The sequence below is a fragment of the Trichosurus vulpecula genome, chromosome 3 (assembly GCF_011100635.1).
Source record: "Trichosurus vulpecula isolate mTriVul1 chromosome 3, mTriVul1.pri, whole genome shotgun sequence".
NCBI lineage: Eukaryota > Metazoa > Chordata > Mammalia > Diprotodontia > Phalangeridae > Trichosurus > Trichosurus vulpecula.
This window is the reverse complement of record NC_050575.1, coordinates 3745563-3761769: the sequence shown is the minus strand read 5'-3', so window position 1 is coordinate 3761769 and position 16207 is coordinate 3745563. Positions and strand designations below refer to the sequence as shown.

The 16207-nt window shown below is 41.5% G+C and overlaps 1 protein-coding gene across 2 annotated transcripts in view; it reads right to left on the bottom strand.

Annotated features, from left to right (window-relative positions):
• Positions 1-1445: 1445 nt before the first annotated feature.
• Positions 1446-16207, bottom strand: part of LOC118841094 (alpha-1-antichymotrypsin-like) — a 28394-nt gene continuing 13632 nt past the window's right edge. For both annotated transcript variants that reach the window (XM_036748503.1, XM_036748502.1), the window contains 3 exons: positions 15137-15410; positions 11017-11164; positions 1446-1952 (listed from right to left, as the gene is read on the bottom strand). In XM_036748503.1, the coding sequence (XP_036604398.1) occupies positions 1758-1952; positions 11017-11164; positions 15137-15410 (617 nt within the window). In that variant the 3' untranslated portion in view covers positions 1446-1757. The remainder of the gene's footprint in view (positions 1953-11016; positions 11165-15136; positions 15411-16207) is intronic.

Genomic DNA, 16207 nt, shown 5'->3' with positions numbered 1-16207 from the left:
TGGGTGCCGGAGCTGTATTGTATCGGGGAAGGGGGCACGGTTTCCACTTTAGTGTGGGCAGACCTCAAGGCTTCTACCTATGGCTGCACAGTGAGCTGTAGCCCTGACAAGGAGGGTTTACAGCAACAATGAGACAAGTCTGATCTATAGCAGGACTTCATGACCGGAACATGCAGCGGGTGCTTGTCTGAACTCAGAGAACATACAGAGCTGGTCTAAGCAATAGAAAAACTGATGAAACCGTTGTGGGATTTTGTTGTGGCTGGGATCGTCCAGAGGCTGAATGCAAAGGATTGTTGTTATGCTAAGCTCAGAGCCTAGCTTGTTTGCTGGTCCTTAGTTCTGGAAAACAGGGCGTCTCCTAATATCTTGACATTTCCCCCTTTTGGCCAAGTACGGGCATCTGAGAGAACCCTTACCCTTCTGGCCAATAAAGGAGAGGCAGGTATAAGCCAGGGTGCCAGTTGGGCAGGGGTGAGATGTTGCCCAGGGGATTAGTTCCGTGATGGAATTTCCCTTTCCAGGAAGTGTGTCCCGTGGATCATTGCTAGCCATTGCTTGCTTGCAAGCAGAAAAGGAGCAAGAATGTAGAGGGAGAAAATGCCAACCCAGGCTTGAATCAGAGCTTTGGTGCTTGGGCACACAACGAATGATTCCTGACTCACCCATATCTAGCCTGCTCTGTTTGGCTCCAGCCACCTACGGTTTAGAGGCCAGTTGCAGTTTGGTTGACAGTACAAATGCTTTATTCTGCAATCTTGATGGTCACACAATTCCCACAGAACTATTGTTCTCACCCTCCCAAGGCAGCTATGTGCCACAGAGGATAGATGACTGAGCCAGGAGTTAAGAAGACCTATCTTCCTGAATTCAAATCTAGCCTCAGACACTATGTGACCCTAGGCAAGTCACGTAACCTTGTTTGCCTCAGTTTCCTCATCTTTAAAAGAGATGGAGAAGGAAATGCCAAATCCCTGAAGTATCTTTGCCAAGAAAAGCCCAATTACTGTCATGAAGAGTCAGACACAACTGGAATGACTGAACAACAACAGTCACCGACCCAGGTGAAAGTAGCTTCTTTCTCCTCCAATTTATTATAGCACTTTGAAGCTATATTTCAACCTACAACATTTGAATTTACATTCTAGTTGAAGATGTCCCTGCCATATCTTTTACTAGACTGTAATCTCATTGAAGGAAGAGGTCATGGTTCATCTTCTCATCTCTTGCCACACAATGATCAAAGCCAAGCATTTGGTGGGCACCTAATCCATACTGAATGCACAGTAATTCACATGTCTATAACACTTTCAGGTCCACTAAGTGCTTTCTTCACAACAACCCTATCCAACTATCATTATCCCCATGTTACAGATCAGGAGACTAAAGTTCAGAGTGTCCAAACAAACAATGAATGAGTGAAAAGAAAAAATGTGCTCAAAGAATATTGCTTCGCAACGATCGATTTATTATGATGAAAAATAACCGTAACCTTTAATCGTTAAGGCAGTGGTGCCTAAAGCTTGTCAAGAATTCCCCAACTATTTAAAAAGTTATCACACAACTGATACACACTTCAAGCAGGTCAGGATGACTTTTGTTCAACAAATGTAGAAGGTCATGTTTACAGAGAGTAAGGAGCCAGCCTCAGGTCACTCGGTATATGACAGGCTGACCTGGCAGTAGATCTTGTTCCCTTTACTTCCAAGTCTTTTAGTTCCTGACCTGTCAGTCTTTCTTCTTCTTCTTCAAGAGAGCTATGCATTTTGGGGGTTGTTGACTTTCCCCAGAAAAAGCATGGTTTCTTCATTTAACAAAATGACTAGGAATGGCCTATTAAACCTAACCACTGGAGGTGAAAACTGACTTGATGTAAGGATAAACTCGACGCCTGTGGCTGCCGCAGCTTCTGTGCCAGCCTCATCTACATCTAGCGCAGCCTTGTGGACCACCTGTAAGAGGGAAAATAAGATTACTGAACCTGGAGGTGGACATACAGGAACCATATCATGAAGTATGTGAGGAGAAGTCCTGCATGGGCCTTGGGTATTTGACCCCAGGAGTTTTGGGGGACCTTGTGCCCAAATCAAATGAGGTTTCCCTAAAGGAGATCCCAGGATCACTGCCATGTTGAAATCAGTGCTGAGAAATATAGTGGGGAGAGGTAAGACCTTGAATATTTCTTCTCTATTTTTGAGAAAATTGAATTGTTGCAAACAGTTGGTAATTGCTCTGGACAGTTGCCACCACTGCTCCTTCCCTCCTTTTAACAGCCTTCCATCTCCTCATACATGGCATTGTTCTTCCTTCCAGCCTCCGCATCCTCCCTTCCTTATCCTCTCCCTCCTACCCTCTTCATACTTTCTACTTTCTCCTCTTTTCCCTCTAACCCCTCTCTTTCTTTCCCAGCCTCCTGTGTTGATAAACAAAATGGGCTCCTTAGCACTTAGTTCAACAAGTGCCCTTGCATAGTTTGGCTTTTGTTCCCTTTGAGTAATTCATTGAGTCTTACTAAGCGCTAAGCCCAAGGCCCAAACCCCTATTTGGTGTAAAACTTTAGTGGGTGTGGATTGGCAACTAAGGTGGGGCCCAAGGTGGGCCTAACTCCAGGGAGGGCCTAGTTTCCATGTCTGGGACAGCAGAGGCTCTTAGACCATGTGGATTTAAGTCTGCCTCTTTGTGATGATTCTAGGTCACGTGGGTGAGTCGCATGTGTGACTCACCCCTGATGCTGAAAAAGATATAAAAACCAGGGGTTGGTTGTTTGTTCCTTGGAACTCTCTTACCCACAGCAGTGGTGGTGAGTGTCTCTAGGCCAGCCCTTGTTCTGAGCTCCCAGGCTGAACCTAGATGTTGGTAACTATGAATCTGTATTGGGTCTGTCTGTTTGTAATTTGTTTAAGGGGCTTCAAGATGGTGTTGATGCGGAGACTCGGACAGCTGCAGCTAAGGAGCCCTCCAGCTTGTAAACCTGGATGCTGAGACTTTGTTGAACTCTGGTAACTATGTGTTGGGATTTGAATCAGACAAGGTCTGTCTGTTGATGTTTGTACTTTGTTTGTATTTTGTTCTGAAGTTCAGGGTGCTGGCTTCTTCCTCTGAACTAAGTGAATGCTGTCTGTATGCTGAATTAAAGTAAGCTTGTCAAACCCCTTCACCTTGCTTTCCTTAGTTAAGCAGATCAAAAGAACCTGTGCTGTTGGCAGCTTTCTGGGTGCTGGCTGTGGGTGGATCTTACACCCCCGCAGAAGCTGCTAGCCAGAGTGTTAAAACACCTCCTCATCATTTAAAATCTCTCATTCCTGTTTTCCCCACCCTGCCTCATGTCCTCCAGAATCTTCCTCACCTCTATTCCTTCATCCTTTTGTAAGGGAGTTTGTGCTTCCCAGACCTGACCACAGAAAAGGGACTTCATAATGTTATTTAAACTGATTGTAAAGCCCCATCCCTGCCCAGGTGAGCTTGGGCCAGTTCTCTGAGGGCTGGCCCTCTGACACTGCCTGCTGCATGTGTGCTGGGAGATCTGGCTTCAGCTTGGTGGAGAGACTGCAGAGACCATCAGAGTGTAAGAGGCAAGGGTGGCCTTTGAACGGCAGACAGGAGATCTGTAACAGCAGCTATGTGAGGAAAGCCAGCCCCTTTAGTCCCCAGGCCCTGCTTCCCCAGAAAGGAAGGGGAAAGGAATAAGCATTCATGTAGTCCTACTGTGTGCCAGGCACTGTGCTAAGTTCTGTTATTATTTTCAGTTTACAGTTGAGGACATTGAGGCACAAAGAGCTTAAGTTACTTGCTGGGTGATTTATTACACAGCTAGAATCTGAGGCTGCATTTGAACTCATGTCTTCCTGACTCCACTGGGCCACTTGGCTGCCTTGTGGTATACACTAGACAGCTATAATTCTACCCTCATATCGTTCTCAGGGAGAGGAGAGTAAAAAGAGATGTGGCCTTCCTCCTCCTCCTCCTCCTCCCAAAAGTGGAAATCACAATCTCCTTTAGGAGACAGAATGGGTCTGATCCCAGGGTCAGGTGTCTAAAGAAATCCCTCTTAACAGCCAGCCTGCCAGTACCTGCTGCTTGGTCTGCTATCACACCACCTCCCTGTGTGGCCTAGCTCACAGTTTACATTGGTGTACAGTATTGATTTGCCACATATGAGCCTGTGACATGAACTGAGCTCTGTTAGATGGGTCTTCATGTTAGGGGAACATATTTTGCCATTCCAGGTGACCCCTTTATGAAGCATATATGGTGGCATAGTTCACATAAATTTGCACTTAGAGCCAGGAAGACATGAGTTCAAATCCTGCCTCAGATGCTTATTAGAGGCATGACCCTGGGTAAGTTACTTAAACTCACTGACCCTCTGTAAAGTGAGGGTCCTTTTCAACTGTTTAATCTATGATTCTATGAATCTGAATAGAAACAACCCCATAGGATAAAAAATGATATGCCATACCATGGAATCTTTTAAAGATGGTTCAGTGAATCCAGGAGAGACACAAAGAGGAACCTAGCTTCTGAATGGAGACCTACTCGGAGATTGGGAAAAGGAATGAAGAGAAGCCAAGGGGTGTTGGAGAATAGAAATATAGACAGAGATAACAGCTGCAAAGAAAGAAGCCAGGACTCTGAGAGTGAGGCTTCTCAGGCATATCATGCATGAGCAATGTCTATATTCTCTCAGACTACAGAGCCCAGGGCTATAAATCTGATACCTCCTTTTCCCTCTTAGACTGCATCATACAAGCCTGGAGCCTTTCTTTCTAGGCACAGAAAAGTCTGTTTCCTTTCTTTGTTTGGAATGTTTTCTTTGTCTTTATAAACTATGTCAGCCACAGTCCTTTGCTAGGCTGGCTGTACTTATTGGGAACAAGAAGGCAGTTGCAATGGGAGAATCTTCAGAAAAGAGGGAGATTCAGATCTAACACTGGGGTATTTTGCCAGGCTGCAGGCTATGAGCTGTAAAAGATGGAGAGAATTACAGATAATTTGATATTTCTTCTCTTCTATGGGAAGATATATTTATAACAAAAACCCATCTGGGCAGTGAGTCAGTAGTGGGGTAAACAGCAAGCAGGAGTGGTTGAACAACCAACCCTGCTGATCACACCATCCCACAACTTCCATGCTCATCACACCCTGCTTATCTTCCCCTCCTTTTCTCAACCTAATCTCCAGTCTCTCCCTCCTGATCCTTCAGTCCCATACTCCTCACCTTTTATTTCCCATTCTTCTCATCAATCGATTAACAAGCACCTATTAACCACCTACTACTGTGCCAACAACGGGCAGCTACATGGTGCACTGGACAGAGTGCTGGGCCGTGAGTTAGAACTGCTCATCTTCCTGAGTTCAAATCTGCCCTCACATGCTTACTAGCTATCTGAGCTAGCTGACCCTGGGCAGGTCACTTAGCCCTTTTTGCCTCAGTTTCCTCATCTGTAAAATGATCTAGAGAAGGAAACGGCAAACCACTCCAGTGTTTTTGCCAAGAACCCCCCAAATGGGATCACAGAGAGTCAGACACAACTGAAAAACTACTGCAATGCACCAGTGAATGAACCAATCCTTCCTCATCTGACCCTATTCATCTCCCTGATTTCTATAACTTCTTACTTCACACATTCATCTATTTCTCCCACCTCCTCATTCTCCACATAACCTGGTACAGTGGAAGGAGTCCTGGCCATGTCATTAGGAGGGCTGGGTTTCAAATCGTGCCTTCAACACTTCCAAGTTATTTGTTATGACCATCTTTTGTTCTCATATGTGACCATCCACAAATCGTGTCCTTTTTCTGAGCCTAATTTTCCTTGTATATGAAGCAGAGATGATTGTACTTGTCTCACATTGTTGTAGGAAGAGATGGAAGGATCCTTAGAGGTCATGTAGTCTAACCTCCTCATTTCAGAGATGAGCCTTAGAGAGGTTAGATGACTTTCCCAATGTCACACAGCCAAATCAAGCCCACAGGTATTGATTAAGTGTTTACAGTCTGTCAGGCACAAACAGAAAGACAATCCCTGTCCCCAAAGGCCTTCCATTCTAACAGGGAAGTCAATGCATTTTTAAAAAGAATTAACTGGCATATAACGTCATAGCAGGTATTCAAATTCAGACACAAAACAAACTCTCCTCACTACTCTGTGTTGCCTACCCTGACAACTCTATTACTAAGGAATCAATTTTCAGGTGTTTTTAGAGTTCAAGGTCACTTCATATTTTGTCTCTCTCATTTTTTGCTAACTTGCTATGGAATCCCACAGAGAACGCAGAGATTTTAAAAAAGTCACAATTTGAATACCGGATTTACTAGAAGAGGAACTCGAAATGAATTCACCTCATGGTAATCCCATGACTAAGTTACAAGTGTATAGGTACTTCTCCGATTACACTTCTTTCCCCAAACATTCATTTCCGAATGAAACAAGATACTGTATGCAACTTGGAGAATAGTAGAACAAGTTTGAAAACAAGTAAATAAAAATCACATACAAAGTAAATGCCACGTCTTTTCAGAGCTAGGAAAGCAGTGACAACTGGGCTGAGCAGGGAAGACCAATACAGAAGGTGCAATTTGAGATGATTCCTAAAGGGAAGCGGGATTCCAAGAGGCAAAGGTGAAGAAGGAGAACATTTGAGGCATGGGAGACAGCCTATGCAAAGGCGTGGAAGTGGGAGACGGAACGTCTTGTGTATGGAACCGTGAGACCAGTTTGATAGGAACATAGTGGGACAGAATAATGGGAAATCTGTCTGGCAGCTGGGTTGGAACAAGATTGTTACAGGCTTTAAATAGCCTTTCCATTTCATCTGAAAACAATAGAGAACCACCGAAGCTTCTTGAGCAGACGCCTTCTCCACTTCACTTTTAAAATATTTTCCCCACTGTCATAGTTTCTCCTATTTGGACTTTTCCTGTGTAGGCATGAATGTGTACACTTTTTAACGTTCTCATGCAGAATGTGAGCGTGTCCATTCCCCTGGAGGCATTTCTGTGCATACTGAGTTTGAAATACAGGAAAGAAAACAAGCTTGATTAGCCCAAGCAAAGAGCTAGGGATCTATGAGGACTTCTAATAAAGCACAGGGCAGTGAGCAGAACCAGAGGTCACAGATTGGCACGGGATCACATAAGATAGATGGATGGCTGGATAGAAGACTTGTAAAGGACAGTCTAGGGTCAGCTAGATAGAATGGATTAGGGGAGAGTCCACTCACTCAATCAGAACTTCTTAACAAGGAAGAAGTAAAGTGAGTGAATTAAGACCCTCAGAAAAGGGAGGAGGGGAAGATGGTGGAGTGGGTCAGAAAATTCCAAGCTCTCAAGATTTTCCCCCACAAAAGAGATAAAATAGCACCTTAGAGCGCACAAAGTGTGTGGGGAGACAAAGAAGAATGGGGGCACCACTGGGGTCTTCCTGGGACAATTTGAGAAGTTCTGAAGAACCCCAAACTGGGTTCGGTCCCTCGAAGAGTAAACACCTCCAGGCTAGGTTAATTTTGAACAACAAGGGGCATGTTCCAGGGTTAGTTGGTCTGAGAGGCTGCCTTGGCCCCAGCCACTGGAACTTTGTACCCCGAGATAGTAAGGGGAGTTGTGCGTTTGAGCCCAGGAAGATTGAGGGAACCTCTGCTGACAAGGAACACCAGACCCAGCTATGCTCCGAAGAGGCAAGAAGGCACCAGCACACGCCCAATGAGTGCAGAAGCAGTGGGGCAGAAAGCCCCTGACTGTGGGCACTTACAGGAGGTTGGGGGTTTGGCTTAGGTTCCAGGCTAGAAGGGAGAACTGAAGATCTGGGGCAAGAGGCTCCAGTTCCCATACCCCAGGGCTAGAAGTGATTACAAAAAATGCACAGGCAAAGGAGAAAGAACCCAACCATAGAAACCTATTACAGAAATAGAGATGGCCAGAGTTCATCTTCAGAGGAGGATATTGAAGTAAAGAAACCCCCAAAGAGCAACGTCAAATGGTCACTTGCCCAAAAAGAATTTATAGAAGATCTTTAAAAAGACTTTAAAAATCAAATGACAGAGATGGAGGAAAAACTAAAAAATAAATAAAAATAATCCAAGAAAAACAAGAAGGTTATGAAAAGAAAGTCAACCAATTAGCTAGTTAAGTGTCTGAGGCCAGATTTGAATTCATGAAGATGGCTCTTCCTGACCTCAGCATTGGTACTCTCTCCACAGAGCTGCCTTACTGTCCCAGCTGTCTAATAGTTAAATTAACAATAGAAAGGACAGGAATGACACATGTAAATATCATAGGCTGATGCCAGGTGTATTGTGTTTGAAGGGGCATAGAGAAAGGATATTAGAACTGGAAGGAACCTCAGAGATTTTCAAGTCTAACGCTGTGCCCCTCTTACTCCCACTAATCTCTTTAAAAAAAGGAAATGAACTCATAGAGAAGTGAAGTGACCTGCCCATGATGTCAAATCCATGCCTTCTGACTGCCTGGCTCCTCTCCTACGCTGGCTCATTCAGAGATAGTTTTAGAAGTCTGGGGATTTTGTTCATTCCAACAGGAGATAGAAAATGTGCTACAATTAAAGGTGCTTAGGCCTGAAAGTCAGTGCATTTACTGGGCTCTGTCAGCAGCATGGGGATGTCTGACACATAGGAAGCACTCAATACACTTTTGTTGACAGAATACTAGGACTGTACATGCAAATATTTAAGCTGAGTGTTCACACTGCCGAGCAATCAAACTTTGTGGACTCTTTGAGGGGTGGGAAGGGAATACACATCTCTAGCATTAACAAAATTGTTTTAAAGGGCAAGAAGTCCATTTTTGCGGGCTGATGATGCTGAAAAATTCAGCAAGTGATCTCACCTCCCTGATCTCTAAGGTAACTGTTGGGCTTGTGGGGAACAAGATCTTTATTGGTACAAAAATGCAGCATGAACCAAAAGGTGTATTTAATTAGAAAGGGCAATCACCCACTGCAGCAGCATATCCAGATGTTACATTACTGTGTGTAATAATGTGTTATTAATGTTCTTCTGAAAATCCATTGGTCAGGATAAGCTTATTTGGGTGGCCCTGAAGCAACACTGGGCTTACTTCAAATTACTTGGCATGACTCAAGGAACCATGGGACTTCTTTGCAACATAACTGTCAGGGAAGATGATTTCCCTGAATAGCAAACAAAATCTTTAGCTCAGCATTCAAGGCCCATCTACAATCAGATAAAACTCTGAATTTTCAGCATTATCTTACACATTTTGAAAAGTAACAACTAATTTATTTTTTTCAGGGTTGCAAAGCATTTTCCTCACAATCCAATGCTGGTGAAAATGAGGATGAGAAAAGAGAACTGGTTTGCCCACAGTCCCATACCTGGGAAAACAGAAGCTTGTGGTAGAGTAAACATGGACTGCATTTAGAGCCAGGAAGACCGACATCTGAATTCAGTCTCAGAAATGTAATTGCTCTGGGACCTTGGGCAAGTTATTAACCTTTCTTAGACTCCATTTCCTCATCTTGAAAAGAATAACGGTGTACATCTAGATAGTCCTCTAAGGTTTGCCTTATGCTTTACCTGCGTTAAGTCATTTGATCCTTCCAGCAACCTTAGAACACAGGTGCTATCATTATCCTGGTTTTATAGATAAGGAAAATGAGGCACAAAAAGGTTAAGTGATTTGCCCAGGCTCACCCAGCCAGAGACTGCCTGAAACAGGATTCAAACTCAGTTCTTTCCAATTCCAAGTCCTATGCTCTCCCCATTGCACCACCTAGCTGGAAGGTAAATGCTATTAAAATTTAGTGAATATCTCACGGGGTTGTTGTGGCAATTGAATGAGTCACTGAGCCTCCTTAGGCCTCAGTTTCCTCCTTTGTAAAATGATAGCATTTCTACTAAAGGGTCTCTGAGGACTTTTCCAGCACTAAACCTATATAAAATAATATTTTTCATTTTTATTTTCAGTTCCAGATTCTCTCCCTCCCTCCATCTCCTCACCCATCCATTGAGAAGGCAAGAAATATGATACCCACTATATGTATCGTCATGCAAAACATATTTCTGCATTGCTGTATCACAAAAAAGCAAGAAAAATAAAGTGAAAAAATATTCTGCAAACTATACTCACAATTCATCAGTTCTCTGAAGGTTGATAGCATTTTTCATCATGAGCCTTTTCATGGATCATTGTATTGATCAAAACAGCTAAATCTTTCATTGTTGATTATCATTACAATATTGCTGCTACTGTATGCAATGTTCTCCTAGTTCTACTCATTTGATTTTGCATCAGTTCACAAAAGTCTTCCCAGGTTTTTCTAAAGTCATCTCCTTGGCCATTTATAACAGTATAACAATATTGCATCCCAATCATATGCCACAAACTTGTTCAGCTGCTCCACAGAAGAAGGGTATCTCCTTAATTTCTAATTCATTGCCACCATATCCAACTCTTTGTAACCTCATTTGTGTTTTTCTGCTAGCTATGATTATTATTTATTAGGTTTTGGATCTGTAGCTCAAATGGCTCTGCCATTCTTTGGTTTTGTGTCCTTCAGCAAATCACTTCCCCTCAAAGCCTTCCATTGCCAGTCTTCCTGACTTAGGTCAGGAAGAAGTGAGTTCAAGTCTAACCTGAGATATTTCCTAGCTGTATGACCTGTGGCAAGTTTTCCTTATCTTTATAGTAATAATTCTTTCACTAGGTACCTCAAAAGGTTATTGTGATCAAGTTACTTTGTTAGTCCTGATTCCTTATAGCTATATGGATTATTACTATCTTTCCAAGGAGCCAGATTATATTTGAAAACATGGGTTATAATAATAAACTATCTTATTCTGGGTTCTATGGAATCTACAAGAATTGTAGGAGGCCATGGGATCCATAGGCATATATTTTTATCATTACTTATATCACTGCAATGTTACCAGCATGACCATGTTTACCTACCTTACCAAGGCAGAATCCAGTACCCTGCCCACTCAGTCTCTGCACCTAAAAACTTGGGAAGGAATAATTTAAAGTGCTGAACCTACCTGGGAAACTTTGATACCGTTTTGCCCAGTTATTCCAGAAAGATTAGCTTGACTGGTAAAGAGTTCCTCGATACCGATTGTGGGAAGTATCTTCTCTAGTTCATAGTTACTAGAGATGGAAAATTTTGGCAAGAAGAGATCGATCTCTCTGTAAAAAAAAAAGAAAAAAAAGAGTGAGAAAAGAGAACTGTGACCATTTTATTTTCTGGCACCCTTGGAATGAGTAAACCCCTGAAACCATCTTAATATTCAGTTTAACAAGTATTTACTGAGTGTATTAGGACCCTAGACAGAGACTCAGAGCTAGAAGTGAATTTGTTGTCAAAACTAAAAGGGCCTTCTAATCTTAGTATGTGAGCATGTTGGAAGTTAGAGCTAGGTAGCTAGTATCTTAATGTCATAAAATGTTAGACCACTTTTTTATTGAATCCTCTCTTATGTTCTGCTGTATACATGGAAATGTTTTTTCTTTTTCTTTTTTCGTTTTGTATATAGGTTTAAAATGAATAAAAAATTTACAAAAAAAGAATGTTAGACCACAAGAATGTCGAATTGAAAGGGGCCTTATAGAAATTGAATGTTACAACATACAACATGGGACATCAAAGTTGTAAGGTACTTTGGAATGTGGAGCATTTAAAATGGAGAATTTAAATTAAAAAGGTTCTTAGCAATCCCTTGTCCAATCCTCTCATTTTAAAAATGGGAAAAATGGGAGGGAGAGATTATTATTTGACCAAGATCACACATTAGAGCCCCGAGCATTGTAGAGAAGATGCATAGGACATAGTTTCTGGCAGACAGCTAGGTGCACAGTGGATAAGAGTCAGGAAGATCTGAGTTCAAATATGACCTCAGATACTGCCTAACTGTGTGACCTGTGATAAGTCACTTAACCCCTGCCTGCCTCAGTCTCCTCAGGTGTAAAATGAAGATAATAATAGAAGCAACCTCCCAGGGTAGTTGTGAGGATCAAATGAGATAATATTTGTCAAGCTTAGCATAGCGCCTGGAGCATAGTAGGTGATACATTAAAAACAGCTATTATTATTATCATTATTAATTACCACTGAAGAATCTATTTGGGGATATTATACACCATAGTATAGCACTAGAAGACTATATTTGACACAAGTCCAAAGAGTGGTACCAACCCACAAGGTTCAGAGGAAAGGATTTTTGGAGTATTCAAGGTAGGCTTCAAAAAGGATGGGGAAACTGATGTTTTAACCTCTCCATACCAGATGCCTTGGATGGGGAATTAAATGGAATGAGGGTTAAGTTGGTGTTTAAACTTTTAGAAGGGGCATGTGTGTGTGTGTGTGTATGTGGGTGTGTGTGTGTGCATGTGTGTTCATTCATTCCTCCCTTACAAGACTACCAGATACAGAAGAGAGATCTACGTACATGCTTATATTGCTTGAGCCTTTCTAATTTCTATGTTCTAAGCTCCCTCCTAGCTCTAGAATTCTGTTCTAACATTCTATTATCTAATATGTTCTGTTATCTAATAGTCCGTGTTCTAAGAGATGCCCTAATTCTGACATTCTCTTTTCTCACATTTCAATTTTTACCTCATAATCTTTATGGAAAAGTCTCCTTGCTGGAAGCCATCTTAATGCTGTACTCACTAAATCAGATTTTTTAAATGTTCCCACTTTTAGAAGAAACATGTAAAATAATTAGTAATAGGAATTTTGTTTAAAAAGAAAAAAGCACCTCCAACATTAGTTCTAAAGTTAGCACAATTTTTTTACTTTCTGCATATTTGACTTACTTTTATATTCAGAATGGTGACTATTAGAATCTGCAAGAGCCTCAATGGTGTGTAAGACAGTCCATCAGTCAATAAACATTTATTAATCATCTACTATGTGCCAGGCACTGTGCTAAGCCTTTTACAAACATTTTGTTTGATCCTCACAACTCTGAGAGGGATGTGCTATTATAATCTCCAGTTCTAGGTGGGCAGTTCTCCTGCCCATCTTCCTTCCTTCCTTCCTCCCTTCCTTCCTTCCTTCCTTCCTTCCTTCCTTCCTTCCTTCCTTCCTTCCTTCCTCCTTCTCTGTCTCCTTCCCTCCTCTCTTTCTTTCCACATGGGGACTCATACCTTTATATGTGGGTGCTCTACCCAAAGGAATCTAAATTTTGATTGCTGAAGTCTCACAAGATATCTTGGGGTTTGGGGGTTAGATTTTTTTTCTCTTTCATACTTATTTATTCTAACTTTTATTAAAAAAAAACTGGGACAATTAACTCTTTTGTCCCATGTAGTTTCATTTATATTCTCTTGAAATAGAGCTCTGGAAAACCAGGCTTTGATAAAACCCATTGCGATTCAAATGGAACTACTTGACCATGCCTTAAACCCAAATCACTCTGACTCTTACTGATTGACCAATACTAGGTCCCAGCCCAAGCTTCACTTGGTCATTATTTGGGTTTTAGTGGCTCAGAATGAGGTGTAAATAGCAATTGTTTCTGTTTTGGCCAGAAACCTGAGGGTCTTCCCCTCCCAGTTTGATTTTTTTTTTCTTAGAGTGAGCGAACTAAGGCCATCTTTTGCCTCATTTCTTAGCTAGCCTTAAAAATCACTGAATGGGTGTTGCCTCAGATGAACTGAGACATGGGAAAGACCTTATCTTAAAAAAGCCAAGGTCTCTCACTGCACTTGAGGTCATCTCCAGTCCTCCCGTGTCTTATCCACTGGATTCAGATGGTTTGGGAGAACACAGTGAGGCTGGTGATTTTGCACAGTCCTACCTCACTTGAATCCAATTCACTTGCAAATCAAGACATCACCCTCCTGACTTCACTGGTCCTTTTTGAGAACAAAGGACAGATAGCTATCTGTGTGTTTTTATCTCAAGCTTGTATTTGTTTCTCCTAGCCCCCTGCTCCTCAAATGCCATACACAGTAGGTGCTTAACAGGTTTTTCATGAATTTAAAAATTTAGAATGTCTGACTTGAAAGAAATTTGAGAGAGCCGTCTATCTAGTCAAACCCACCGGTTTTTATTCAATAAGTCCAGAAAGAAGTGACTCAGTGAAATCATTCGAGTAGTAGCTGAACTGGGATTCCAACAAAGACCTTATGAACATTCTCTGCTCTGCTACTGCCAATTGAATTGCATTCAAAGACTTAATTAAATTGAATTGAATAAAAGGGATTTCTTAATTTGCTGTGCTTGTAGACGCACAATTGAGTTACTGATGAGTTGATTTCCTCACCCTGGGCCTTGGGGATATTTTTTTGGTTTCTAAGAGTCCAGTAAAAACATAAATAGTCCTGGGATGTGGGAGGCAAGAACTGATCTCACTGTCCAGAAAAGGCCACAGTTTGACTTCATGGTGAGGTAGAAAGAGCCCTCGCTTGACAATCAGGAGACTTGGGGTGTAGCTCAGGTGCTGGTACTGAATTGATGAGTGACCTTGGACAATTACTTAATCTCTCAGTTTTCTCCTCTATAAAATGAGGGAAAATGAATCTACCTCTCCAGATTGTCATGAGGAAGCACTTTGAAAACATTAATGTTTTCTAGATTTGTGAGGGTATTTATGCGTCAGATCTAGTAGCCATCTTCCAATGAGGTGACTTAGGTTCCTTCCTACAGCAGTTTTTTTTTTTTTGGTATTTATGTAGTTTACTTCTGTGATATGTCAGAAAGACTCCTGAATTTGGAACCAGTTTGAATCTCTACAATGACTTGGTCAAGTCATTTCAGTTTTTGAGCTGCAGTTTCTGCATCTGTAAAATGAATATATTTGATGACCTCTAAAGTCTTCTCCAGCTCAAAAGTCTATACTGTAATTTTGCTTATTAAAAAAAAGGAATTGGGAAGGCACGTGTCAGTTCTCGATCAATGCTTTAGCTAGGGTCACTGGCAAATAATCAGGCACAGGGCATATGAGACACAAAAACAAACCTTGATTTATTTATTCTTAAGATTTTACTGAGGGCTGTTATGGTATTTACAATAAAGGATGATAGAAAAAGATTATGATAGAAAATAATAGAACTGTCATGGATGGAAAGGATGTTAGAACACAGATTAAAATGTAGAATGAGTGATGTTAAAACTGGATGCTACCCTAGAGATTCTCAACAGTGGATAATTACCTTTCTTGGAGTGAATTTTTCCACTTTTTCAGTACTTCTGGGCTGAGAGCATCTTCAACACTCTTCATTTTCTTTTCATCAGGAAGAATGAGAAGGGCTGCAGCATTGCCCACATACTTCAGCTCTACAACCGTGCAGAAAAGCTCCTCGTCTCGGAAAACACGGGTGTGAAGTGTATTCTGCTGCATCATGGGAACTTGAACAATCTTGTCTTCACTCACAAAAAACTTATCCTCTGAAGTATCACGTGCATCAAAAGGTGTTTGCCACTTAGCTTAAGAGAGGGAGGAAAAGATATAAGAAACTATTACACACAAGGGCCATTTTATGGTAGTACCTACAGATGGAGCAAGCTGAACTGGATACCTCTAAGCCAGGGGCTCTTAACCTTTTTTTTCATGTCATGGATCCCTTCGGCAAAAACCCAGTGAAGCCTGAATAATGTCTTGTTTTCTACATCTATAATTTAAGAAAATGCTAAAATTCAGTTAGAAGTTAATGAAAATGACGTATGTTTTCTTTCCATCCGATTCTGACACCCCTGAGATGTCTCGAAGGACCTCCGGACGCCACGTTAAGGATACCTGTTCTCATATGATCATCTCAATAGATGCAGAAAAAGCCTTTGACAAAGTACAATACCCATTCCTATTAAAAATACTAGAAAGCATAGGAATAAGTGGAACCTTCCTTAAAATTATAAATAGCATCTACCTAAAACCATCGACAAGCATTATTTGTAATGGGGATAAACTAGATGCATTCCCAATAAGATCAGGGGTGAAACAAGGGTGTCCATTATTACCCCTATTATTCAATTTGGTACTAGAAACATTAGCTGTAGCAATAAGAGAAGAAAAAGAAATTGAAGGAATTAGAATAGGAAAAGAAGAAACTAAATTATCACTTTTTGCAGATGATATGATGATTTATTTAGAGAATCCCAGAGAATCAAGTAAAAAACTACTTGAAATAATAAACAACTTTAGCAAAGTTGCAGGATATAAAATAAACTCACATAAATCCTCAGCATTCCTATACATTACTGACAAAGCCCAACAGCAAGAGATA